This window comes from Takifugu flavidus, chromosome 8, assembly GCF_003711565.1.
Source record: "Takifugu flavidus isolate HTHZ2018 chromosome 8, ASM371156v2, whole genome shotgun sequence".
Taxonomy (NCBI): Eukaryota; Metazoa; Chordata; class Actinopteri; order Tetraodontiformes; family Tetraodontidae; genus Takifugu; species Takifugu flavidus.
In genome coordinates, this window is record NC_079527.1 from 11,896,001 (window position 1) to 11,923,775 (window position 27,775).

General features: G+C 50.4%; 3 protein-coding genes across 11 annotated transcripts; 2 read left to right on the forward strand and 1 right to left on the reverse strand.

Annotated features, from left to right (window-relative positions):
* The first annotated feature begins 734 nt into the window (after positions 1-734).
* raf1a (Raf-1 proto-oncogene, serine/threonine kinase a) lies at positions 735-9,148 on the forward strand. 8 transcript variants are annotated; one of them, XM_057039822.1, is made up of 18 exons: positions 1,518-2,022; positions 3,121-3,347; positions 3,422-3,534; positions 3,657-3,759; positions 3,845-4,002; positions 4,184-4,273; positions 5,202-5,355; positions 5,742-5,861; positions 5,937-5,961; positions 6,084-6,199; positions 6,310-6,427; positions 6,561-6,645; positions 6,767-6,943; positions 7,026-7,072; positions 7,153-7,271; positions 7,350-7,481; positions 8,052-8,186; positions 8,274-9,148. In XM_057039822.1, exons 2-18 carry the CDS (start codon positions 3,147-3,149, stop codon positions 8,412-8,414), a joined length of 2,034 nt encoding a protein of 677 aa, XP_056895802.1. In that variant the 5' UTR covers positions 1,518-2,022; positions 3,121-3,146; the 3' UTR covers positions 8,415-9,148. The 8 variants fall into 8 exon arrangements, with proteins under 8 accessions (XP_056895799.1, XP_056895801.1, XP_056895800.1 ...); XM_057039823.1 differs by having other exon boundaries at positions 6,087-6,199; XM_057039819.1 differs by lacking the exon at positions 1,518-2,022 and adding an exon at positions 735-987 and having other exon boundaries at positions 5,742-5,961.
* Positions 9,149-10,482: 1,334 nt separating this feature from the next.
* syn2a (synapsin IIa) lies at positions 10,483-17,605 on the reverse strand. The gene is made up of 11 exons (XM_057039833.1): positions 17,071-17,605; positions 13,885-13,942; positions 13,689-13,780; positions 13,353-13,509; positions 13,188-13,277; positions 13,052-13,114; positions 12,836-12,978; positions 12,682-12,756; positions 12,501-12,603; positions 12,287-12,433; positions 10,483-12,197 (listed from the first exon to the last, which is right to left on the reverse strand). The coding sequence occupies exons 1-11, from the start codon at positions 17,406-17,408 to the stop codon at positions 12,063-12,065; spliced, it is 1,401 nt and encodes a 466-aa protein (XP_056895813.1). The 5' UTR covers positions 17,409-17,605; the 3' UTR covers positions 10,483-12,062.
* Positions 17,606-17,802: 197 nt separating this feature from the next.
* On the forward strand, positions 17,803-22,571 carry vgll4a (vestigial-like family member 4a). Of its 2 annotated transcripts, none has more exons than XM_057039837.1 (6): positions 17,803-18,623; positions 19,198-19,265; positions 19,581-19,743; positions 20,531-20,756; positions 20,838-20,952; positions 21,062-22,571. In XM_057039837.1, the coding sequence occupies exons 2-6, from the start codon at positions 19,199-19,201 to the stop codon at positions 21,259-21,261; spliced, it is 771 nt and encodes a 256-aa protein (XP_056895817.1). In that variant the 5' UTR covers positions 17,803-18,623; position 19,198; the 3' UTR covers positions 21,262-22,571. The 2 variants fall into 2 exon arrangements, with proteins under 2 accessions (XP_056895817.1, XP_056895816.1); XM_057039836.1 differs by having other exon boundaries at positions 17,806-18,623; positions 19,110-19,265.
* The last annotated feature ends 5,204 nt before the right edge of the window (positions 22,572-27,775 follow it).

Sequence of the window (27,775 nt, forward strand, 5' to 3'; positions counted from 1 at the left end):
TCCACAACATCGTCATTCAGCTAAGATAATATGTGAAACGTTTTTTTTTCTATACTACGGATAAAGATCATATAAAATATTCAAAAAATTATGCTGGGCGAAAGCCTGGCGACCATTTTGCGAATTTCCCTGTTCGTGACAGATTTCAAAGAAATGAACGAGTTATCTATATATTAGTCCCAATAACATGCAAAAGCATGAAGAGTTTCTCAACAACAGTGTCATAATTATTATTTTATTATCGCCTCAAAAGTACAAATCTACATTTCCCCAAACAGGAGTGGACAGCCAAAGTCAACACTCCCAACTTGCCGAACATAATATTGCATGACATTGATGTATTTTTGTTAATTAATTTGCCTCGATTGCATCATTTGATAAATGATGGAGACAATAATGGGTGATGCCAGCATCTAAGCTTACAGACCTGAGTGCTCCGTCAGATCAATAAGTGGGGAAGAGGCTTTCATTTCAGCCTTAAGGTGGCTTTGCAAACCTCCCAAACTGCTCCTGTTATTACTACTGTATGCACTCATTATCTACAATCAGTGATGCAAATCAGGGAGAATAAGCCAGAACATGCAGCAAAAAACTTAAAATGAAAGTGTAATGTATTACTAGACAGCGCTGCCGGACTAAAACGGAGTAATTGTGATGCCCAATGGGATGGAACACCTTAAAGCTGTTGCCAATGTCAAAGCCCTGCCCTCATCTTCACTAACACTATTCAGCATTTGAGAGCCTCTTAGATGAAGTTAGATGCACAAAATAAAAGACTGGCATGAAGCACAATGTGGCCCTTTTTTTTGTTTTGTTTTTTTACTTTTTAGCTGAACCTTTTTTCGAGACTGTGTGGAGCCTCGTCGATGGTTTTGTTGATGAACCTGCCTGTGTTTATCCTCAGATGTGTCAGCTCTATTTTCCTGACAGGGGTTAGAGTACCTCGGGGGACCCGAACTGGGACTCTATGGAGATGCTGAGCACATGGTGAGTGCAGAAGCTACTGTTCCGGACTATTAATAACCCGTGTAATTAGACATAAACCGTGTTTAATGAGGAAAACATAACGACTTAATCAAAACTAGAGAATAATGTTGCTACAGTTTACCCACCAATTGCAACCTCGTGCCTTCGTTACCTTTGCATTATTTTTTTTTAAAAAGAAAGAAAATACGTCAATTGTAAGGTCTGAAATGATAACAATACAGAATATCTCCACAGTGATGCACAGTGCCGACATGTCCAGATGATGGTGCCCTGTAGTGAACAATTTAAACCATTTTTTAGTCCACACCGGTAGTGGGCGTCGCTTTGCAAAACATACGGATCGAATGTACTTTGGAAAATCTACACGAAAGGAACTCATTTCCAGGTTGACGTAGTAGAAATAAATGGGGCTATTGGTGACCCTGAACGCAGCATATGCAACCATGTGATCACGCAGCCAGCTTTTAACATGTAAACAAATGATTTATTTATTTATTTAAATAAAACCATTTTAGGTAGGAGGGCCATAATTTGTGACTGCGCACTGACGGCGGTGCCTCGCAACGCTTGTTATGAGTGCCAGGTCCTGTTTCAGTCGGTGGCGTCAGGCGGACACACGACACCGAGCCGAACCTTTTCACCTTCTCCTGAAACAGCTTCACTTTTCCAGGGCCGATGGGCGTTTTAATTTGAAAGCGCCTCACGGGACTTCAGGAATACCTCCCCACCACCGCCGCCGCCGCCACCACCGCCGCCGTGAGACTTTGAGGGGCGGACGGATTTTTCCGCTTTTACCAGCTCAAACTTTTCCTCCATTACGTCTAATCAGGCGACTCGTAAAAACATCGCGTATGACCTTCACCCCTTTCTTTGTAGCTACAACTACTTGATACGGGAGGAATAGTGTTGGGATTTTTCCGCCCCTCCGACTTCGACATTTTCCTTTTTCTTTGAATGCGTTGCAAATATGATGATGTCACCGACGCCACTTTTTCCTGAAGTTATGGCGGAGCGCAACTTTTCTAACTTCTCTTGGTAAGCAAACGCAGGCCAGTGGCCCCCCCGACACCGCTAGAATTTGTATTTCACCTCGAAACGGCAACCGCAAAAAAAGATAGGCCTCTCCTGGAGTGAATCGGCATGCGATTTGTAAGGCAAAAGATGGATCCTCGGCGCATAAACCCGTGAAGTTAAAAGGCTATAGTTGGGCTGCGAGGGCCTGCGGCACTTTCCCGGTGATCAGTGCCTCTGCGAGGCCTTGTAAAAACACTGCGAGCGTCCACGGCCGCAGCGAAGCGTACACGTATTGTAGTAGCGGTTGTTTTACTACTCAGCAAGGCGGGCCTGGCTCCGGTTAATGCCGACCTGCTGACAGTAATATCGGCTACATTTGAAGCGTGGCCGCGGAGACGTGCGTGGAGGTTATCTGGCGTGTGCGGGCGAGCAAGGCTGACCTGTTGGAACAGGAGTCGAGCCGAATGAGTCCAGACTTTGTGTCTGTTGATACCCTTTTCTGGATGGATCGTGGCACTTGTTGTGAACACAGCGCCCGCAGCCTGGTGGGGGACACCCAGGGCACTTTCTCCTCTAGGGCTTGCTTTAAAAAAACCACCCCCAAAATGGTGATAGCTGGAGTTAAACCTCCCTGCGTTAATAAAAGGGTCACCAGAGTATACATGGAAATATAAATATAGGCTGCACTTTTGTACCTGTGCATACTTGTTTTGGGGCTCTACCCAGAAGACTTTGGGCCGCTTATAGTCGTGCATTTGCGTTGCCACACAATATATAATGTTAAAGTGACTCTTAAAGAATAGGACAACATTATTTCATTAAGGATGACGCCCTTAAAGAACACTTTCTCTTTAAGTTTCCCTTCCACTTTTCAATAAAGGCTTGCAACTAACATACTGACACAACCTTAAAGTGGCCCTAATCGTTCCATCACCAAAGAGGATTAGTTGTACTTTGAGATTAAAGATTAGTCCGCACAATTTCTCGACCATGTATCTTAGACTGTTTCGTAGAACTCGGAAGCCTCTCGCCTGCAGCTGTGGCGACTCAAGGATGTGTTAGACGTGTAGCATTTGGACTTGCTGTTGGCTCATGTGAGGCTTCTCCCGTGTCCCCCAGACCGTTACGAGCACAAGGGTTCACTAATGGAGCACCTGCAAGGAGCCTGGAAGACCCTGAGCAATGGCTTTGGAATGAAGGAGACTGAGTTTGACAGCCCGTGCCTTTCCCCGACCATGGTCCAGGGCTATCCCTGCCAGCGCCGCTCCTCAGATGACAGCAAAATGCCAGACTCCAAGACGAGCAGCACGATCCGCGTCTACCTCCCGAATCAGCAGCGCACCGTGGTGAGTGGCTTTGGATTGTGAGATGTGCAGAAACAAAAGTCCCGAGGGGAATTAAGGACGTGTTTGTCCACCAGGTCAACGTGCGACCAGGCATGACTCTGCACAGCTGCCTGATCAAAGCGTTAAAGGTGCGAGGTCTGCAGCCTCAGTGCTGTGCCGTTTTCAGGCTGCATCCGGGACAGAGTAGGTGAGCCTCACGCTGCCGCCAGACCGAAACCACAAGAGTCAGATCAGAGGTTTCACACGGCGCCTCGGTTATTTTGTAGGCTTTTCTCTCTTTGTAAATCTTTGGCTCCATTTCTCTACCAGTAAGAAATTACGGATGGACTGGAACACCGATTCCACGTCCCTCATTGGCCAAGAGCTGCTGGTGGAGGTCTTGGATCACGTCCCGCTGACGACGCATAACTTTGTGAGTATCGAATGCCTTTGAAACTATTCCGCGCCCTTAAAACGTGGCTCAAAGTGACAATCAAACAATTTCTTTACGCTTTCAGGTTCGGAAAACATACCTGAAGCTAGCCTTCTGTGATATATGTCAGAAGTTTCTTCTGAATGGATTCCGTTGCCAAACGTGCGGCTACAAGTTCCACGAGCACTGCAGCACCAAAGTGCCCACGATGTGCGTGGACTGGAGCAACATCAGGCAACTCCTGTAAGTCCGTGTTCGTGCTTGCGCATCAGAAACTGACCCTCTCGCCTGCCTCTCGGAGCGGAATGTGCACGCAGACAGAACGAGGTCATTAAAGCATCGGCACCAGGGCTGCGAATCGAGCCGTGCACGACCATCCGTTTTTAAGCAACCGCCATTGACACGGTTGCCTCTCTGTTGTCAGGTTGTTCCCGTCGCCCGGAGACGGCGGCGGCCCGTCCCTGCCCCCGCTGACCTCCCGAAGAATGAGAGAATCCTTAACGCGGTTTCCAAGGTAGGACAGAGATTTCATATCAACGTGTTCCTGGAGTTTAATGGTTCAGTCTTGGATGGCAGCAGTTCCTAATGCGTATCTATTATTTAAAGCCTGGACGTTGCCTCCATTGATGGTCCGCTCTATCGGAGAGCTAATGGAGACGACGTGCAAAGAGCAGGCTCTGGTTTGTGAGCTTCTGCAGAGCAAGATTGAGATGTTTGATCACGCGACCGTGCGTGCAGATAAGATGTCGGCCTCATGTCACCATGACTGCTGACATCTCCTGTTTGGCCGTGGCACATTTGTGGCGATTGAAACTAGATTAGAACCTTGTTGGGTGGGTTTTTACTGATGTTCTCAGCTTTGTGGGAGCTTACCAGGGCAGGTGGTGACGTAACGAGGGAGGTGAAAAGAGGCTGTTGTTTCTGGAGCATTTCTGTGGTTAAAAAAAACACGCTAAGCTGCCAAATTGGGTATTTAGGCTGTGCTGTGCACTTTCAGATGCTGTTTTGGAACAAAGTTTTGTTTTTACCTCAGGCAGATTGGGCTGAATGTAACAGATTATGGATGTATTGTTAAAACTAAAGTCAGCCTGATGCTCAGATATTTTTAATGTTTGGAAGTCTGTTGCTTTTCATTTAGACCAGTGGTGGCAACTCGGCAGTGGCTTTGGGGCAAATATCTCCAAAAGGTTAAGAGTGAAGGTCACGGCCAAATTCCCGACTTCCCAGCAGCTTTATTTTGCTTTTCCCCCCCCCCACAAATTTCTCACGAGGCTGCAGTTTGCAGACGACGAGCCATAAGCAGGCGGTGAAATGGAACTCGAAATCCTCCCTCAGCAGCTCCCGCTATGCCCACTAGTCGCATTTTTTGCGCCTCAAAGCAGATTAGACGGAGTCCAGAAGTCACCATCTCCTCATGATTTCGTGCCTTGCCCCATTCGCAGCTCTGCCCATCGGTATTCCACCCCTCACGCCTTCAACTACAACACGTCCTACCCACCCGCAGGCGGTGGTCTCTCCCAGAGGCAGCGCTCCACCTCCACACCCAACGTCCACATGGTCAGCACCACCCTGCCTGTCGACAGCAGCATGATTGAGGTAATTAACCCTCTGGTCCAATCGGGGCATTCCTAAAATATCTGCTGGAGGGAGATACAGCCCTCCCGCATTCATCTCCGACATTCCAGCTGTCCCTCACCTCGCTGCTTTTCAACCTCTTATCTAGTCAGGTGATCCACCTGTGGATCTGGTTTAGTGTAACTCCTCTGACAACATACTTTTTTCTCTTCCAAGCATGTCATACTTGAATTCCCTCTCCTACTTTTTCCGTTGGAGTTCTTGCTTCATCAGATAAATTAGCTTTGCATGCTTTTGTGTATTTTATTTCCCTACTCCGTCCAATTAAAAGCCTCTTTTCGTCATTCCTTCACCCTTTTCCAACCCTTTTCTTTCCCCTGTTGTGTGGTCACCCTGCTGGGGAGTAGCTAGACTGCCTGAATACCTTCCCCAGCTCCTGGTGCCACAGATTCTGGCTAAAGAGGAAAGTAGGTATTGTGCACTTCTCCCAATCTTTTGTTGAAGCCTCGTCAGAGAGTCCCGAAAAGGTTAGAAAGCAGAACGCGTGTGTGCAGTCCGACAATCATGCATTGCTAACAGAAAGGTGTGTTTTGTCTCTTCAGGATGTGATGCGTGACCATGACTCTGGTAGGTGTTTTCTTTTTGCTTTCAGAGGTCATGAAGTATCTAAATGAATCCTCCACCAGTGGGGTAAATAGTTTGGAGCCCAACCAGAATCTCCCTCTTTTTTTTTGGTTGTATCCTTGAAGCAGGGAGTTCTCCCAACCAGAGCCCCACAGGCTGGTCCCAGTCTCAGTCCAAAGCTCCGGCACCATCCCAGCGAGAGAGGGCCACTTCTTTCAACACTCAGGAGAAAAATAAGATTGTAAGTTCTCTGATTTTCTACATATTAGGAGGATTGTGTTATTTTGGGTCGGGGGGGGGGTTGGATTTCTGGAAACGAACATCACGGTTGCACTTTTTTCCTGCACGCAGAGGCCTCGGGACAAGCGGGACTCCAGTTATTACTGGGAAATAGAGGCCAGCGAGGTGTACCTGCACTCCCGCATTGGTTCTGGCTCCTTTGGGACAGTGTACAAAGGGAAATGGCACGGTAGGAATGCGTTTCATACGGGGCCGGGCCCTCCGGAGGAGCAACTCGCAGCGCTTTCACGCTTTCACGCTTTCACGTTGCACTTAGCCGACACGTGCGGGTCAAAAGTAACCGAGGGGGGGGGTGGTTGCAGGTGACGTCGCGGTGAAGATTCTAAAGGTGACCAACCCCACGCCAGAGCAGTTCCAGGCATTCAGGAACGAAGTGGCGGTCTTGAGGTGAGCGCCGACGTAGACCAGCGTTTTTCTTCCTGTTTCATTGATTCCCGTTTAGCTCCAAACTCATCCTTCTATTTATTTTTTTTAAATTTCCTCTCCCCGTTTAAACCTTTCGCCGCAGAAAAACGCGACATGTCAACATCCTGTTGTTCATGGGCTACATGACGAAGGATAACCTGGCCATCGTGACCCAGTGGTGCGAGGGCAGCAGCCTCTACAAACACATTCACGTCCTGGAGACCAACTTCAAGATAATCCAGCTCATAGATATCGCCAGGCAGACGGCTCAGGGCATGGAGTGAGTCCGCCAGGAGATCCGATCAGAACCGATCAACCTAAAGCAACAGGGATGTCACCTCTCTCTTTCTGCTCCTTTCCAGCTACCTGCACGCGAAGAACATCATTCATCGCGACATGAAGTCCAACAGTATCCTTTCCACTCTGCTGTCCTGTTGGAATCAAATTGGACAATAAATTCCAACTTCGAGTTCCTTGACAGCCGTGAAGACATCTTCTTGCATGAAGGTCTGACGGTGAAGATCGGGGACTTTGGCCTGGCCACGGTGAAGAGCCGATGGAGCGGCTCCAATCAGGTGGAGCAGCCTTCCGGATCCATTCTATGGATGGTCAGCGATAGATCTGACGAGATCAAAACAACCTCCCAAGTACAAATAAAACAGTGATTTTATTTTCCCCCCCTGAAGTCTCCCGAGGTCATCCGGATGCAGGACAACAACCCTTACAGTTTCCAGTCCGACGTCTACTCTTATGGAATAGTCCTGTTTGAGCTGATGACGGGCGAGCTGCCGTACTCCCAGACTGGAAACAGAGATCAGGTAAGAGATACAGCTCATGCTGAGACTCTGGGGGGGGGGGGGACAGCAGCCAAACACTTGCTCTGGGTCTCAGTCCAGTTTATTTCTGAACCGCGTTCAGTTATCGTACGCGGAGGAGGCAGGCTCAGCGGCCCGATGGAGACACGATATCGCATCGCTGTGTTTACATTGGACCGGCGGTCCAACGTGCGTCTCGGAGGTGGAGCAGTTTAGCGAGCCGCGTTGCGTAACAGAGGAATAAAGTTCTCACCACTCTAAAAGGGTGAAGGGGTTCGTGGAGCCGAGACCCACCGTGGAACAGGGACAGGCTTCCTGGAGCCACTGGCCTAATTTTAGAAGCTGTAACACAATCCTGTTTGTGTGTGAGAATCAGAGTGTGCTGGTATGTTGGCCTGCGTCTGTGTTTTGGCTCCGTCCTCCCACCGTCACGGAAGACCTGATCTGGGTCCCGTTGGTGTAGTGGAGCAGGGAGGCCGTTGTCCCCGAGGTTGGGGAGCGTTTAGAGGGCACTTGCTGGGTCACGATTGACGGACATCTGAACTTTGATCCACGATCTGCGCCTCCTTTCAGATCATCTACATGGTGGGGAGGGGCTATTTGTCCCCCGACCTCAGCAAGCTCTACAAGAACTGCCCCAAAGCCATGAAAAGGCTGGTGGCCGACTGCATCAAGAAGTCCAAGGATGAGAGGCCGCTCTTCCCGCAGGTGAGCTGTTGTCCCGCTGATAGAATCCCAGCTTAATTCTTCCTGTAACTCATGTTTGTTTAAAAAAAAAAAATCCTATTCCCGTAGATCTTGTCCTCCATCGAGCTTCTCCAGCACGCTCTGCCCAAGATCAACCGCAGTGCCTCAGAACCGTCCCTGCACAGAGCCTCCCACACCGAGGACATCAACGCTTGCACCCTGACCTCCACCAGACTGCCTGTTTTCTAGAAACCCCCCCACCCCTATACCTTAAAACATGCTCAATGTGCCTCGTTCTGTCTGTACAGTCGCCTATATAGACCTAAACGCATACATGCAATCACATAAACTCCTGCTTATCGATGTACCGCGTAGGGAGGAGCACATCTGGAGGGACGCATCTGGCATTACGACACATTAAAGCGGTGCCTTATTTATAACGTAGAGGCGCCGCCGTAGCAAAGCTTTTGGTTTAAAGTGTACTGTAAATACCATGGCAACGATACATGGACATTGAAGGATTTCCCTAAAGTGGGATCTGTCTGCTCGGCCGATGAAGAGGACCTTTTAAAGCGATCCCGCACCGTTCGCCTCCTGTTTCTACAACCGAGAGCTTTTAGTTGTACAGACGTGTTTTTATGTTGTTTTTTTTTCATTGTCTTAACTGGTGACAGTAATTTTTTTTCTTCTTAATTTCAGCTTTTTTGTGGGGGTCACAGATTGTGGCAGAAGGTGAGCGCGTGCGGCGGGGAATCGAATTTGCACATTTTTGCTTATGCGCCTCGGTCTACGCCGCCCTTCGTAGCTGAGGAGTAAACCGTGGCGTAGACTCGTCCTCTCAGCGGTCCTCAAGGTCGTCTTAAATATTTAAAGTGATTTGGAAATGAATTTGTCGAGTCTATTTTCAGCAGGTTAAAAGTTTTATTGTGAACTTGGGAATAAAGTTACATATTCGATATTTTAATAAAATTAAGTTAAATTTCTTTGCCTGAGCCGTCTCTTTGTCGTTGACGCAACATGTCCTGTCCATCAAAGGTCAGCTTCGACACCAAGTCACGCTCCTCTTGTTCCCTGCAGCCAAAGTCCCACACATGTGCAAGACTTAGTGGTGGGGTGCGAAGTTTGCTGTTGGAGTGGGAGCCTCGGGGGGTGGGGGGGGGCCCAGACCGCCATGAGCCTCTGGCGGGCTCAGAGGAAGGAGAGAAGGACAGAAGCCCACATGTTATTCCTGTTCCAGGACAGGGACATCTCACACATTTATAGTAAACAGGCCGTTTTGCTGCGAGCTATATTTATGTCGTTTTCTTTGACCCCGGAGTCGTAAAAATATCACAGGGTTGTTTTAACCGTGCAAATCAGGCAATCGCTTATTGACAGTCAGCAGCAGTGGACAAAGACTGCAAACAGTCGCCTGCGCGACTATTTTTAAGCTTATTGTAACGTTTCTTGTTTTGCATTCGGACAAACCAGCGCCACCATTCAGGTGGTGGGTGGGACAGCGCCATCTAGCGGCGCGTGGGAAGAGTGCTTCGGGTACAGAAGAGTGGTTTAATACATTTTGCAACGTGTGTATTGTAATTATAAAAATAATTTTAAAAAATTGCAGGAACTACAATATCATTTTATACTGATCTACTTACTTTTGACATGACATTTATTCTTTTATTCTCTATTTTTTTATACGTGTCCATTCAACCCTGTTATTTTAATCTAAACATTCTTGAATGATTTCCCAAACTCGGGAGGGTTTATTGTCCTGTAAATACTTTGGATTATTTGATCCATGTGAGCAACCATTGAGCAACAAATGGAAACTATATTGCCTCCAACTGTTAAATGTTTGGGAGACATTTTGATAGTTGTCCTCCGATTCCTGAATTCTCAGCCTTCGTTTTAACAAGAGTTCAACCATTTACTGGTTTCTCACCGCTGCTTCTTATTATTTTGGCTCAAGTGGGCTCCTTGTGTTACTATGGTAACGTGTCTGCTCGGAGGCTTCTTGTGGAAGACCACCAGATGGCAACAGGCGCGTCCCCTGCTGGATAATTATCCATAAATGGAGTATTATGCCGACTTTTGTTGGTTTTATAAACCCAGTAATCACTGAGATATGTGAGTGGGTGATTTATCAAAAAATGTTTAAAGATTAGATTGCAGAGACTTGGAAATGCTCCACAAGTCTTTAATTCTAATCAATTATAATCGTGGTTGATGCCGCCGCTTCAGTAGGAAATCATAAATCGTCTCATTAAATCATAAGACTGGGTTAATCTTAATGACTTTAGTCGGATTAAAGACGAGCCCTCAGACCCAAACACATATTGCAAATGAAGCTTTATTGCCAGTGACAGAGAGAAATATCCAGAAAGGAATTTTAACCACCACATATTGAATTCCCATCTTGATTTAAACAGTCCGACAGCGGCTTTGGAGGGTACAGAGAGAGCAGGTCAGCGGGGCTCCGGCTGGCTCCAGTCCTGCAGGTCGGAGGAGGAGGAGTTCTCCTTCAAAGCGCACATGAGATATCCTGACACGGTGGCTGACCTGCGCGCCCCTCCCCTGGAAATCAGTGTCATGGCATATTTCCTATTAAACAGAACGAAACATTCAGAAAGCCTCAGGCATGGCTTCTCTACGAGGATACACTCACAGACACGATGGCACTTAAATAACGACACACAGCTCGCCGGAGATATTTTTGCACTAGAGCAGGAAAGAAACCGGGGGAGAAGGTGGTGGAGACCCCCCCGCTGTGGGTGAGCCAGGAGCCGGGAACACAGATTTATATTGCACTTTGCATCGGCTCACAAGACGCACAGACACCATGCAGGACCACGCCGAGCCGCGGTGCACTTGTTGCCATAGCAACACCACCACCACCACCGGGGGCCAGTATTCGGCGTGGAGGGATTCTATATGTCTGGAATGTGGGAAGAAGATGCGCAATTTCAACAACTGCAGGCGAGGAGAGAACCGTAGGAGTGCTGCGTTTGGAAGGTTGCGCCCCGTCTCACGAGTGCAAAACACTGATTGAAAGAAAAATCCCGTTTCTTTGGTTCAAAATGATACAACTACACGCAGGTTGTGGGCGAACACCTGCACGACACCTTCAAATAATAAAAACCTCTTTATATTTCTGAGCGCATATGTTCATCTGTACCTCTAGATAATCTCTTTTCTAGTGATTTCATAGACTTTGCTTTAATAAAAGGCCACACTGTATGTGTTTCTACTGGAGGCGATATATATGCAGCTGATATGCGTGTATCCTGTAAAAGTTTATGCTTCTTTTTATGACATTCACAATGCAGGAGTCACAGGAATCACAGGAAACAGCGGTGGCGCGTCCCCTTCACGTCCCAGACGCATCCGACATTAATAACTGCATTCGGTTCCATCATGCAAAATAAAAAATAAATATCTATTAGTATAAGTAGGAAAATAAACACCACTACTGTATACAGATATACACAAACCTCAAAGTGCACAATGGTCCACGGTTTCAACGATATCTAAACTTCAAATTAGAAAAACGGGGAGAGGCCGAACAGCACAGAGCAGCACTGAACTCAGTGTAGGCACAATCTGCTTTACGTGGTCGGGGCCCCCCCATCCCCCCCAGGAAAGAAACTAAACACACGGCTACTGGAACAGAGGAGACTCGCACGAGCACATCGACGGACCGACGGGCAGACATTTGGACACTGCATAGAGTTAAAAACACAGTCCAGGCAGGAGAACCAGGCTCACTTCAGCTGATTCTGGCTGTCAACAATGCCCCACACACACACACACACACACACACACACACACACACACACACACACACACACACACACACACAGCTGCGCTCGCATTCAGCAAAGGTGTCAGCAGACTGTCTCCAGAGCGGGTCGCTCAGTTGGCCTGGACCTGCTTCGGACCCACAGCGACGCCGTTACAGTCGAGGATGTACTGCAGGCAGCCTTGGGGGGGGCGCGCGACGCCGTCCTTGGTGGTCTCCGGGGGGCCGTCTCCCTTCTGGACAGCTCCCTGCCACAACAGGGAAACAGTTTCTGTGCTCGGATGCGACGGCGCTGCTGTTAGGGGCGGCCCTGGCGGCCCGGGCGGCGTTGGCCTACCTGAGAGGGCTGCATGGTGGTGGGCTTCTGTGGGGCGTTCGCTTCCCTCTCTGCCAGCTGGTTCATTTCTGCCAGCACCAGGTCGGCGATGAGCTGCCTGTCCTGGGCCTGGTGCTCCCCCACCAGGGGCATGGGGGAGCCCACCACCTGCATGGGGTCATGGCGGTCAGAGCAGAGGCGGAGGGCGGCGCCCGATGCGAGCGATTCAGCTCACCTCTGTGATGTAATCTCTGCCGTCCTTGCCGTGGATGGCTTTGACCGCGCAGATGTGCAGACCCCCGAACATCTCCGAGCAGGTGTCCACCCACAGCTTGTACCTGAGACAAAGCACCACCGTCACGCGAGGAGGGGGGGTCACGTGACCTCATGTACCTGCCGGGAGGGGGAACGCTCACCTGTCAGTCATGGCCACCTGCTCCAGCATGGCAGAGCCGGTGTTGGACTTCCAGTTACCAGATATGGAAGTTCTCCTGAAACGGGTCAAACACACATTTGCTCTTCGGTCTCAGTGGATCTGGGTACCTTCACAGAACCTGTCTTTGTGCGCACATGTAGGCCTTGTAGTCGGTGCCGATCTTCTGGATTCTGATGTCGTACTTGGAGTCCACGAGGGGCTCGGTGGTGGTGTAGGTCTGGGTCAGAGCCACCACGCTGGCGATGTCCTGGAACTTCATGTGGTTGTCCACCTTCACCTGGACACACAGGAGAAACTGTGTGTGCACAAACCTGGCACAAGAGGACGGTGAAGGTGGACCGTTTTCGTACCTTTCCGATGCCGGAGTGGGCGTGTCCAATCTTCACGACCACAGGAAATGACGGCATGCTCGCCTAACGTCAGAGAAGAGGGTTTGTTTCCTTTCCAGTTCTTGATGAATCACCTTAAAATGTCCTGGAATCTCACCATTTCCTTGTAGTTGGGGTAGAAGGTCTGCTCGATCAGAGGGAACTTCTCGCCGCCGAGCTTCCTGTGGGTGTTGATGAGTTGAGAAAACTGAAATGGTGAAAACAGAAGCGGTTTAAAGTTTGCACTTTTGGAAGGGCAGATCGCCGTCGTGGCCGCTCCTACCGCCCACGGCTTGTCGCACATGTTGTAAATGGATGCGAGGGAGTTGATGCTCGGGACGCCGCCGTACTGCAGCCCGATGATCAGGTTCCGGAAGTCCTCGTTCTGGGTCATGCTGAAGGCGTGCTGGCGGATGAGCACAAAGTCTGGTTTGAACGACCTGGAGGGTGAAATCAGGCAAGAGTGAGGAAGAAGGAGGCCTCAGCATCCGCATAGATCAGGTTTGCTGGGATGTAAATAAAGAAAGAGGCTTTTAGCTCAAGTCAGGAACAAAAAGAATCAATTGTGAGCAGTTCTTCAGAAAGGACAGAATTCTCTTTCTCCAAGTGCGCGTCTCACCTCATAATCTTGGTCCCGTTCCTGAAAACTTGCATGCTGACGTTGCAGGAGCCGTTAGCTTGCGCCGTGACGTTGAGCTCGCTGAACTCGGCCTGTTTGAAGGTGGAGAAGAAACAGGGGTTGAGGGTTCTCACACTCCCCCCCCCCCCCCCCCCCCCCCGTTTGAATTGAGCTCCTCCGGTGGAGGTAAACAAACCTGCTCCACTTTCACGTCATAATCCCCAAACACTTTCTTCCCTCTGAACAACTTTGCCCTGGTTAGAGGAGACACAGCAGGTTTCAGTCAATTAGCACGTGCTACAAGGAGATTAGCATTCAAGATTAGCCACGGTGCCACAACTGGCGGCGGGGGGTGTAAATCTGTGACTCAGCACCAACAAAATGACATCTCTGCAGTTTCTCGCATTGAACGTCAGCAGTTCTTTGGCAACAGACGTCGAAATTCCATCAAAAGATGGAAAAGTAGGAGGTTTCGTTGTGGTGTTTACGGCCTCACTCAGAGATCCCCTGGAGCGGACAGATGGTTGCGCTGTTCAATATTATAAAGACACATTCAAACATCCCCCCTGCAATATGATTATGCTGATATATCACGTTGACTGGACGTCGGCTCGTCTCCGCGGCGCCCTGCCGGCACGTCCTCCTGCACATCCTGTCTGCTTCACCAGGGGGTGCTGCTGAATAATTCATCCCCTGTCTAATTAGGGCGCTGGGGTTTATTTGGGAGGGAAAACAAGCATTAAATTATGAACGGCTGCACGATGACGGTGAGAACAAAGGCCCACGAACACCAGACTACCGAAACGTGGAGCAGCCAAGAGACGGGACGCCGGAGCGGAGCTGATGGTTTTGGCGGTTACGTCAGGGCTCCGATGGAGGCCCTTGGACCGCCCTTGCCCCGGGGCATTGTCGTGACGCATTAGCAGTAAGTCGGCTATTACTAGACGGCCATTAAAGCTGGACGCACCCGTGGGCAGCGAGCCTGGCGGAGGATCTCTGCCATCACTCGCCGGTGCAGATTTGACCCGAGTCTCATCTGCAGTCTAAAAGGTTCAAAGAAGTGAGTGAGACTTTAAAAGGGATCATATCCACCAGAATCTTCCGAAGGAATGAGGGAAATGAACCCTGGCAACTGTTGCTAACACACACAACCTGGGGGGTGGGGCGGTCTCTCTGCCACCCACCTGAAATTATACTTCCATCAAGTCCAGATCAGGACCCACCAGATTCAACTGAGATCTAGATCTGGATCACTTCGTCCAGGAAGGGGGGGGTCACCGTACCAGATTTAGCTGCTGCTAACAGACGTTAATAACACGTTTTCCTCCATCTTTGGACACAAGAAACAAGTTTAAAAGGTGGCATCGCATCTAACACCGCACACCGCCATCACCATCCTCATCCTCATCCTCACCCTCATCCTCGTCCTCATCCCCATCCTCGTCACCATCCTCATCCTCATCACCATCCTCATCACCATCCTCGTCCTCATCACCATCCTCGTCCTCATCACCATCCTCGTCCTCATCATCATCCCCCATCCTCATCACCATCCGTCCTCATCACCATCCTCGTCCTCTTCCTCATCACCATCCTCGTCCTCATCACCATCCTCATCACCATCCTCGTCCTCATCACCATCCTCATCATGTTAGGAGAGCAGTCTCACTGAACTGAGCGGCTCAGCACAAAAACATGGAGACGCTTTGTCAACATTGACGTCTCTGGACCCGAACGCTTCCATCCTGGCTGGTTCTCAGCGCTCCGGCGGCGCTCCGGCGGCGCAGCAGAGGTTTGGCTGGTGTGCAAACATGTCGGACTCCGTCCTGAAGTGATACTGAGCAGCCATGAAAAATAGATGCAGCACTTAGATGAGAGGAAGCCTTCTGAACGAAGCACTTGAGGCCAACTGGCAGGGGGACGTGCAGAGACCCACATGAGCGGCTCCATCAGACCCTCTGAGGGCAGGAAGAATCCTGGAGGATGGTGTGAGACTGACCTTTTGTTAGTGTTTGAAAGGAAAAAGATCTCTGACGCAGTTCTGGCGCGCTGGGATTTAATCCTCTTTCCTCGGGTAATAAATGTCTGCCGCCATCTCGCTGACAAAGGCCTGATCTTATAAGACGACTGTGTGGGGGTCCTGAAGGACTGTGATCCAGCCGGGTCTTCTGTCCTCCCAGGCATCACTTTCACCAGCGGGAACCCAGGTGAAGGGCCTGGTCCTGCTCAAGGTTTCTTCCTGTTGAAGGGCAGTTTTTATTGCCTCTCTAGCTTGTTGGGGGGGTCAGGATCTGGGATTCTGTAAAGCACCACAGACTCTATAGAAGTGATCACTGATTGATGGAGGTCGTTGGCCCGGTGGGACAGAAAACCCGGCTGGATCACGGCCCTCGAGGACCAGGTTTCAACACCCCCGAACACCCGTTTCAACCCCCCTAAATGTGTGAAAACAGAAGGCAGTTTTTTCTAAACAGAAACAAGCACGGAAGACTAACTGCTGGTAATTAATCCTCTGTATCGTCAGTCGCTAAACTAAAGTGATGCAGGTTTGAGGAACGGAGGAGAAAATGTCACAAAGACCCAAAACAGGCCGTCAGAAACGTCGGCTCATTTCACCCAGAGGAGCTGTGACAGTAAAAAGGAGCCGCAGTTGATTAACAATCCGACACCGTTTCCATCACTTCCCGGCGTCTTTATCTGCTTTGCTCGGTCGGTGCGGCGCCTGAACGCCCATCGATCGGTCGGATGGGCGGTCAGGCGGGTTTTTCTGTCCCGTCTGTGGTAACTGGCCATTAATACGGCCCAGTTTGGGGATGCAAATGGTGGAAGTGGGCGGCTCTAACAGGCATCCCTGCTGTAAGTGGACAGCAGGAAAAGAGACTGTTTACACCAGGATATCAGAGCAGCCCAGACAACAGCCTGTCCTGCTGATGATGATGATGATGATGGTGATGATGATGGTGATGATGATGGTGATGATGGTGGTGATGATGGTGATGATGATGGTGATGATGGTGTGGTGACTGCAGCGTGCAGTGATGTCTTTTCATTGATGGCTACATCACTCACAGAAGCCGCTAGCATCAATTATTCCATACGGCTGGGATGCAGGTCACATGATCTGCTATCATAAAGAGGGGGGGAAACCCCACTGCTGGGGGGAGGGGGGGGGATGTTGCACACAGCATACTAGAGTGGAGAGAACGTGTGCATTTATCCATATGGGGAGATGCTGCAGCTAGGGAACGTGTTGCCGTTCCCGCTGAGAAGACACAAGCTGTGGTTGCCCCTCACTTAGCGACGGTGTTCAAAGGAAACAATGGAGGACCACGGTAACCTTCAAAGGATCAAAGGGAATCATGAAAGAAGCAGATTTTCTCACCATTCCTGCTGCGGTTCATCGACGACCAGCAGAATCTTGAACTTCTTGGGCGTCGTGACCGGATTCTGCTCCACCAGCCCCGCCGAGGCGGCCGTCTGCTTCACCACGTTGGTGATGGAGCTGAAGAACCCGCCCGAGGTGGACTGGGCCGGCTGGGGCTTCCTGTCCAGAGAGGGGGAAGTGGCCGGAGGCGTAGGCCCGGCCGTGGGAGACTTGGCAGGGCCGGCGGCGGGCGGAGGAGGCTGGGCTTGCTCGGGCCTCTGGAGGTCTGTCATGTAGCCGTTCGGCAGGTTGGAGATGAACGTGCTGTCCGAGAGACGCCGGCGCAAATAATTCATGGCTGCGGCTCAGAGGGGGAGCGAGGAGCTAGCGGTGCTGGGCGTGGAGGGGGCTTCTGCAGAAGAGTCGGCGTTCGGAGGGTGCAGCTGACGGCGGCTGAGCTCTCACAGCAAACTCCCAGTTCAGCTGAGCATCCTCAGAGCTCCCCCTCGCCAGCAGTGACGTGGCGCCCCCCCTCCACCAATGCTGATGATGCTCTGCCTCCTTCCTCTGCCTCCCCTACCCCTCCCCCACACCTCACAGGCTCTCTCGAAAACGCTGCATTCTTATTTATTTATTTAAAAAAAAACAGGGGTTTCCACTACTGGCTGTCTTCAGTACACACGAGCGCCGCAGCGTGTCCGTGCCCCCCCCACCCCACCCCGTCCTCCCATGATGCTTCTGTGCCCCCTCGATGGTGCACGCCGCCCCTGTCAGTGTGAAAAGCAGCCGTGAAAGGCAAAATGGCTGTTAGGGCCGTCAGACACTGCCCGGCAACCGTCCCTGGACACAGACGCGTGCAGTAAACTAGCAGTTAACAGACTTTGCATCGACTGAAACATGCACGTTTGAACTGCTTTAATTTACACGCGCAAAACACTTTAAAGGGGTAAAAGGGCAACAGCTTTGCCACCATGTCATTTTAGATGCACTGCGCACGCCGCTGCTGTAATTTGAAACACACAAGGAGCTTTATTTGTGTACTGAAAGCAACCCAGGACACCAAACCAGATCAATAAATCAATACTCCGCATCTGCAAATCCAGATGGAGGGTCTGCATCTGCCCCTGCTGAGATGCCTCCTGCTTACCTGTCCTGCACCTGTGACCAGAATCAGAAGAGAAAACAAAGCAGACGGAATTACTGCATCAATTCGTTGCTTTAACCAGTAAAAGCATCGACATTTGCAGGTGTTTAGTCGTGAATATTGTTAGCTGCCTTATCGCCCTGCTTGTTTTGTCCAGCTGAATGCGTTTCAGGCTGTATTATCTTAGAAAATGGAGGGCTTTTGTGCGGTTTTTTTTTTGTGCTGCTGCTGTTGTTGTTGTTTTGTTTTTCGCACCAGTTCTCCGGGTATCCAGCAGGGCCGCTAGCTGCTCTTTTGTACTGGGAGAAGGTGCATGAGCGCAGCTGGGCTGGCCATGGCGATGTTTTGGCTGTAAAAAGCTCGTCTCGACGAAGGGACCGAACGGCCGCTCGTCGCTGGAACAGCGCTGCCGGACACGAATCCGCCTGTAAGTGGTCCCCCGCCGGCGGTACAAGGGTTACCCGGATTTTCTAAAAGTTAAATGGGACGCCAATAACTAAACTTGAAAGTTTGGGATTAGCCTCGTAAAAGCTAACGCTAACTTCGGTCCGTGTCGCTAAGTTAATGAGCGCACGCAAGCGACCTTAAATGAAGCAAGAAAACTTCTGTCACTGTGTGTCGAGGCGACACTGTTGTGGTGATAAATCAGGCCATCGTAGCGATAGTTTAAACTTTCCGATTTAGGCACTGAAATCTAGCCAGACGACGCCAGGCTAACTTGTAGCAGCTGAGCCTAATTACGTTTGTAGTTAGCCTCATGCTAACTTCTATGGTTTGGAGTTGTAAACGTAAGCGCCAGGAAAACATTGTTAGCCGGCTCGTTGTTCGCTGTCTGATGAGAATCTGCTTTAAGTATAGGCCAAGTTAACTTTCACGATCGCCATCTAACTCGATGATGTTTCCTCTGTTTCAGGATTTAAGGTTTTTTGTTGGCTTCGCTTGTACACTCCGCTAACATCCATGTTAGCAACTAACCTGCTCGTGTAAATGCTGTTCACTAGAATGGACCTGTTGAACTCTCAGTTCCTGGACAAGATGAACAATAACGTCGGCAAACTCTACTACGACGGTCAGTTTACGTGCTTTTTGGGGTTTACGACGTGCCAGTAATTAGTTTTGCTGCATCTTTTGGGCACAAACAGTGCGTTTGTTTTGTTGTGGTTGATGCTGACGTTTCAATTTTCCCCAGATCTAAACACACATCCATTATATTCTTTGCCTTTCCTCTTTTCCAGTAAATTAACTATTTCTATTGCATAGGGCTTTCCAAAAGTGCTTTCCGTGACTGTGAAAATGCACACGATGCACCCTTGCATGTGCCATGCTTGTCTTTTTAATAATGAGGCGGCCTGTTTTGATGACGTGCACGTCACCTGTTCCACAGGTGAGTCCAGGACGCCATCCCTGTCCACTGCTATGGCCAGCATAACTCCGCCTCCTCCGCACTGCCCCAGCAAGCGTAAATACGGCGACGAACAAATGGACGACCGGATCAACTGTGACGACGACCACATGACCAAAATGAGCCGATTGTTTGCAACGCAGTTGTAAGTAAAACGCTGCACTGCATCGAAACCTTTAAAAGCCCAGCCGCCTTAACACGTCGACCCGAGGCGATTACGCGCAGGAATGACGGCGGTCATTTTGGAGAGTGAAAGTTGAAGCACGTTCAACCTGTCGCGCTAACGTAGCTGGTGAGCAGTGGGGCGTGGAGGCAAGCGGAGCTGGATCGGTGATGCGAAGAATACAACGAGAAGAACCTGCTGGCCCGCCTGATGGGCTCGAGCGCAAGAGACGCAAAAGGATCTGTTAACTATGTGGTGATCTGCACACAGATTTCTGTTGAGAAGAACCACAAGCTCAAAGTACTCAGTGTTAAACCTGTGTGAGGCTTCAGGTTCTGTTGACAAGCTTAGATAAATGTTTATACTCCTCTTTATATCTCTTGTTTTAACAATTAGCAGGAAAAAAAATAGGAAATAATCCCCAAATGATTACTGTGATGAAATGTTCACCTAATGTTAGTTCTAGTTTGAAATTCTCCTTTGTGGAAGGATGTTTATTGGATGCGCGTCTGTTTGCTAACGAAAACGACATTTCCCAGAATGCTTTGGTGCTTAGATGGTCTTCTGTGTCGGTGAGCGCCCTCTAGTGGCAGAATGGATGCACTACCAGTTTAAATTCAGGCGCAGAACAAAACTGGAGCTGATTTTACTGTAGAATTTTACACCGTGAGAACTCCAGTCATTAGTTTGTAGCCTCAGTTTTTTGGGCTGCTTTAAAGGTGGCAAAAGATAGATAAAGTGTGTGTTTTTTCTCGTTCTCTTGTTTAAGGGCTCGTCCTTCTGTTGGAGACAACCCCAACGAGCACTGGAGACACAGTCACACCCTTACGGAGCAAATGACTTCCTCCTCCAGCAGTCTCCTTGGCAACCGCCTGTACTCTTCCATTTCTGGTTATGCTGTAGACCAGCCACTCGCTCTGACCAAAAGCAGCCACGACATGGGGGTGGCGGCCAGAGAGTGGGCCGCCGTGAGCGGGACGGCTGAGCGTCAGCAGGTACGAGGACTCGCGCGCTGAGGAGGTGTGAAGAATGAGTTGCTTGGCAGATTTTGAGGTTGTTTGTCTTCCAACCATCAGAATCGTCCCTCTGTTATCACCTGTGCCCCCGCAAGCAACCGTAACTGCAACCTGTCGCAGTGTCACATGAACGGCTGCTCCCCCAGCCCCCCTGCTGACCCGAAGAAGACCAATGGTAGTGCTGGTCCTGTCCTCAATCATGTGGAGAAACGTTCTTCCATTCTGACACTAACCAGATCTTCTGTCTGCTCCTGCCCCCCCCCCCCCCCCCCCCCCCCCAACAGCGAACACGGTGAGCGACCCCGTGATCGAGGAACACTTCCGCCGCAGCCTGGGGAAAAACTACAAGGAAGCGGAGCCCGTGTCCAACTCGGTGTCCATCACGGGTTCCGTGGACGACCACTTTGCGAAGGCGCTGGGGGACGCCTGGCTGCAGCTCAAGGCCCAGGGCGGGGGCCACCAGTCCTTCGAGCCCGACTCGTGAAGCCGAGGGAAGGGAACGTCCCGAACGCTCCCTCGACCTCCGCAGTTGGGAGTGGAGTTTACTCGCTGTCCCTTCTGGCCAAGCATCAACTTCCTTTAGCAAAAGAACAATGGTAGAACTCAGACCCCTCTAAAATTGGTCGGTCCCAGATTTGAGTTGAAAACGTTGAGTACAATCAGTTGTTGTTTTTTTACGTCAGTGATGAGAAACGACTCCTTTCTTCCCTCATTTCTTTGACCGCCAAAGAAATTCCACCTTTTCTCCTCACCGGATCCATTGAATAAGCCATAAATCCGGATTTGTTCTTTCCAAAATCTGCCTTACTTGAACCCGCTGACCTAACCGCGGGTGACATTTCCGGCCCTTTTGGCCAAAGACGACAGTTGCGATGATGCAGTTGAGACCCCCCACCCCCACCCCAGATATTAGACTGACCCCTCCGAACTGGACGTACCCACTGTTACCTACACATTCTGGTCCCCGTAGCGCTAAAAGGGTGTCTCAAATAGCTGGTTTCTATTACAGATCTTATTCTAAACTATATTTAGCAGAAATATTTTCTTTTAACAAAACTACTCACTGCTGGTACAGTCGTACTCGATCTATTTTTTGTACCTAGTTTTCATTCCTTTATGTAGTTGTGTACCTGCGTGCATCCATCTGCGATTCACAGCCTCTGGAAAGGTTGTTGTGTGGCGGCGTTTTCCTGGAGCGGCTCAATCGGACCCGCGGCTGCTTTATTTATTCCCAGCATGCCCGGCGGCTGACCTGAGAAAAGGCGCCGCAGCTCCACTCCTGTTGGGATCCGATGAGCTGCCTGCGAAGTCCTTTATTCCGCCTGTTTTGTTCTCCCCACAGGACCGTCATTGCGCCGTGCGGAATGATCTTAGACGTTTTGTCGGTGTCCGGAGCGGCCCGCGCGCACGTAGCACGGATATTCGTCATCTAACCTCGCTTGTTTTTCAATTTGATGAAAAGGTCGGATCATTTTTCCCACGACGGTTTGAAAAGAAAAGTGCAGGAACACAAACGTTTAAGAGTTTGCTTAGCTTTGGTTGTGTTGCCGTAGTCGAATTTTAGGGCTCCTGGAAGAATCCGCTCGTTTGACACAAGCGGATTCTTCACCTGTTTGGGGATTTAGACCGTTGTTATTTAATTTGTACCTTTAGACCGCCTGTAGCTCACAGTTAGCCTTAAAGAACGACTGCAGGCGTCGTCCTCACACGTTTAGTTCACCACCCAGGAAGAAACTGTCAATGTTTTGTGCTTCATTTCTTCCAAAATAAAAGTACAAATGTTCTCTTTTTGCACATTGTCTCCACCTCTTTCTTCACTTGTGTTCCTGAATCGGTGCAAAATAGAAATTGGTCGTGTTTAAAGCTCAGAAAGCTCCTGTAAACAGACGTATATGAAAAAAAAAAAAAGTCACTTGTCCATTTTCAATTTGGGCTTTGACGTCTGGGCCGTACCCGACCATTAGCGGATGACGTGCTCACACTGATTATGGTACTCCAGCAATCAAGTGTCACATGTGGTTATTTATTGAGCGCACGCTGCCATGGTAACACAGTAAGTGATAAATCAACTAATTAGCAGGGATAGGGGCCGGACAAATGTCTTGTCTTGGCCCCCGGAGGCTAGATGAGATGTCTCTGGACCGTCTTAGAGGGACAGGGTGCTGGCAACAGTTACCGCTACACAATCAGTTTTGTTAATTTTCTTTAATCGGAATGAAAAACAACACTGAAGCCACGGGACAAAAACATGACCTGAGTCCTCCACTGATGAAATAAAGGCTCCGGCTGTTTTTTGCGTTTCCGCCAGCAGGCGGCGCTGTTGAACCGCCTTTACTCCCCCTTCTCCGTCCCTGGAGACCAAACAAAACCCCGAGCGTCAGAATACTGGGGAGATTGATATGAATGCTGCACGCATTCAGCCTGTCAGTTATTTTCTGGATAACCTATAAGATTATGTTCAGTTTTTACCCGTCATGACCCCCACCACCACCCGTAGAATTGGGAAACTCCAGTTGTAAATGCTTCCAGTTGATTTCAGCTCATTCGAATTTACTCCAAAAGACACCTTTCAGATAGACCCCACCTCCTCTTCAATGTGGTTCTTGTAGCTCTCTCCCCTCTGCTTCAAATCTGCCCCCCACCCCCAACTGACCGGTGCCTCCACAAGATTAGACCCCGCATTCACCAGCCTCCCGAAAGAAGCTCCAGCAGGATTACGGAGACCAGAGCACGTGGACATCGGGGCCACGTCGGTGGGCCGACGCGGAGCTAGCGCCTAAATCGAGATGACACATCAGGGTCGTGCCAGATCCGGCGCGGCCCCTTGAGTGTGCGAGGGCCACAAGGAGCGCGACATCTGCGCCCGAGATGGAGGACTGGTCTCTAAGCGGCTGCCTCCTGTTCGGGCTGTAACAGGATGGACTGTGCTGCTCCCAGACACGTACGTTAAACACTGTCCTCTCCTGTTTGCTCTCTCGGATATGTGAACGGAAGCAACCCATGGAACCAGTGTGGCACAATGCATCCTGGGAATGGCATGCAGATCGGATTAATCCAGTTCAGTAAATGAAAGGCTCTAACGTGGCCCGCGCAGCGTTGACTCACACGTTGCGTGCACGTTAGCCCGCACAAATGGTCGGCGCAGATCCCGTTCTTCCTTTGCATAATTCCAAATTTGCTGTGCATGGCTAGCGCAAGCGGCTGCACCCCCGATCCAGCAGCATCCCCGAGTGCGCACCGTCTGGGGAATTTGCATGATTGCCTGTAGATTATTTGAATATTATCCATTCTCCCCCTCCTCTTATTTCTGTGGCTCTCTGCTGTGAGGGTGCGCGCACATCCTTGGGCAAAAGAATCTAAAATAGATCATACAAGCGACTGGAGTAGATGCACGGGGAAGAAGCGGCTCAGGGGCACACTTGAGTCATGTTGGCAAGATCGTGCACCCTGAGCTGACAGCCCAACACACCCGATTACCGAGCACGTCATTTGGAAAACGCAGCCGCAACTTTACCAAAGGTCCCAAACCGGAAGGGGGAAATTATTGAGATCCCCCCCCTCCCCCCCCCGTTCGCCGTAAAGGGCTCTCGCACACGTCACGGAGTCGTGGACGCAGTTTTGGGACCTGACGAGGGGCCTCTGCCTCCACCTATGGCGGCTCATTGTGTCATGAGGACTGCTGGCAATGGCGTAACCTTTGCGGAGGGAAGGGAAGACAACGCGGTCACTCCCGATCAGTCTCGCAGCGAACAGAACCAGACCCTGTCAGGCCGTCTCAGCATCAGCTCCCTGTTGCACAACACCGCCGACACACTCTACCAATCATCCTCTGCCTTTTCCTCACGTCCATCAGCCGAGACGGCTCCTCCACGAGAAGGTCCTCGTGCGCTCGGCCTGCATGGCACATCGATCTGGCAGGTTTCTACTCATACGTCTCCCTTCCGTCTCGGTCCTGGTCTGGTGAACACGCTCGTGTAGCTGCGTGGCGACGTCTATGTATTATGGATTGTGTAGAAATGATTGATTTAGAGGATCATCTGCCGCCCAACGGAATCATTCTGCCGCCTCTTTTGCTCCTTCCAGATAATGAATCGCTTCCAATTAGGTCACACAAATGTTGGGCTAGTATTTCTCGCTAGCTACAGGATTCAGGAGGATCGGGACCCCGTGTAATTTCCTCCTTCGACAGCAGCCTGGGTAGAATAGACTGTTTAGCCGTGTAGCAGCAGATAAACGTCTGAATCATCACTAAAGGGCTCTCTCATGTCTCATTATTGGGTTTGTTAGAGTCGATGTTAGAGCTGCTCCGCTGAGCAGCCTTAAGAGGGGAAATGACCAAAGACCAATACGAACAAGCACCCATTCTCCCCCACATCTGCTAAATCTACATCGACTATACTGCTGTCGCCTGCCCACAGCACCCCTGCGCCGCCGCCGCCGCCACCGCCGCCACCACTCCCCCCGTGTGCTTGGCAGTCACACAGTCGGCCATGTGTGTGCTGAAGATGTTACATAATGCCCTCCTTTCACTGCACTCCGGATCAAAGAGAACAATCCAGCAGAGGAAAAATTGCTCCTTGCTGTTCTTCCCCCCGTCTTCAGCACATTGTTTTGCACTGAGATTTTCCGGTGGAATCTCGACTCCGGCGTTCTGCTTCATGTCGAAAACGGCGCAAACGTGAAAATGATCAGAGGCTTGAGTGGAAAAGGAAAAAGCCAACTAGGTTAGAGACCAGACCACGATGTGACAGAGACGCTCCAGGCGCAGAGATCTTACACGTCGCGTTTGCGCTCTTTTGTTCAGATGTTCCTGCGCGCGGTTATTTCCTTTGATAAGCGCACATCAAAGCGGAAACATCAAAGGAGGTGACAAACACGGATATCAATAAAAGAAAATGGTGTCACATCAAAAAAAACCTCCCAAAATCTTCAACCCAGCTGCAGCACTTTATTCACGGAGCCCCCCCCTTCCTCGCTCGACAAAATGAAGCAATTATGATGAAATCGCTCCGCTGGTTTGGGCTTCTCTGCTCAACACGCAGGCCGACCTAATGCTACAGAATGGAAACAACCTGTGGATGAAATGGTGGCTAAACAACGCCATTGGGCGTTGTTGGACCAGTGAGCATTGAGATAATAATGGCGGGGGGGGGGGGGGGGGGCAGGTTAAAGAACGGCAGGAAATAAAGGTGCACTAGAACTCCACCATGATCCAGCTGGACAAAGTTGCATGTAGGTTGTAGGTAGATCTTTCACAGCTGCCTTTGACTTTCTAAGACTACAGGATTTGATTCCCTCCACAGAGCCGCCATCACAGACGGTCCTTATCGCCGGAGCTGCGCTCCACTGGGCCCAGGGAGCAGAGGAGCGTGCTTATCTCTGGACCTCAGCCTGCGGGGGACGTGCAGGTGCACCGGGAATAAAAGCGTCTTTAGGGCACGGTCGCACGGCTGCCCTAGTGCACATGGCGAGCGGGGCGGCTGCAGCTTTGTCAAATGAGTTGGGAGGCAGGGCGAGACTTCAGAGCGGGTTTGACGCTCAAACCGTTATCGCACCTGACACTGTCTGGTTTGGGGTCCAGCGGTGCAAGCAGCGTACGTAAGCGGCTGGTCATCTGCGAGGCGGCGTGATAGGGTATGACGTGTCACACGCCACATTTGGCTCCGCCAGGGGACGTGTTTGACAGAGCGCAGGGACGCCATTCCAGCACAAGGCTTTGCCGCAACTCATGTTCAGGCCTACGTGACGGCCCCACGTTGGCGTCTGGGGTCTAGAATGGGGGCTTCGGTCATTTCAGTGGTAAACTGCTCTGGCTTTATGGCCGCTCGTCCCATTTTCTTTCACAGATGAAGTTGGGGTTGTTCAAGTGGAGGCGGCGCTGTCGACGATGCCGGCGATGTCAGTTGAAGGTAAAGGTGGGTGTATGAGCTAGCTGGTCAGATGTGAACAGAATCATCAACAGAAGTGATTTGTGAGTGGCTGGGAAAGTACAGCAGTCATCAAGCCGGTCCTACAAGTCTCACAAGCCAGCAGGGTTTTCTGTCCTACCAGGACGACACCTGCTTTCACCTGGGACCCAGGAACCTCACCAGGCTACCTCGATGACCTCTGTCCTACACTCACTTTGGACTCTTCCGTTTTGGAGCTGCAGCTAACCTGCTAATAAGAGTTCACCCTGAACAAGTATTGCTGCACCTACCAGGTTCACATACCAAGACCACATCTAAGAGCTCCAAAACCTGGATTGTTTGGTGTTTTATGGTCTCGATTGCACTTTGGGGTTTACCCAGCTGTTGTTCACTCCACTTTCTTAAAATGTTACTGCTCCTCTAACTCATGGTGTCTCTTACCTATCGCTGTTTAGCTCAGGGCAGGGCAAGTAGGGGACGCCCAAGGACAGGCGAGGACGGACCGATGCAGCCTCTGTGGCTCTGGCCTGGCTGAACTCCCTCATCAGCGAGGACAATCCCAAAACTTCTGTGACAGCTTTGAATAGAAAGCAAGCCCCACATCATAGTCATGATTCACAGCCGCCCAAGTCCAAGTGCGCCCGGAGGCCCTCGGACCTCTTAATCATCCTGTGAGCCCGACTGTGTGTGTTGTTCAAGGAAGCAAATGAGGTCGACAGGGAGTGAATGAGCTAGTTTGCATACGGCAGCGCTTCCACAAAAGTTTCCTGTGTGTGTCAGAAGGAGTAAACGGCGTCTTAACGTGTCTCCAAAATGTCTGTCGTCGCGCACGTCTCATGCGTTTGCCTCATTTTTCTTCCTGCGTTCATAGAGGGAGGGAGGGAGGGGGGGCTGGTATTTACGCATGGGGGTTGGCTTAAATATCTGTCTTATTGGGTGCAGTCATAATGTGCAGTCAAGGGCATAACTACATGAGTGAAAATGTCATGCAACAGTAAGGATAATGCATGCAGAGCACGTGTGAAGGTCGCCCGGCTTCATTTGCATGTAACGATGTGCACAAAATAATCAACATTAGCTCACAGACAA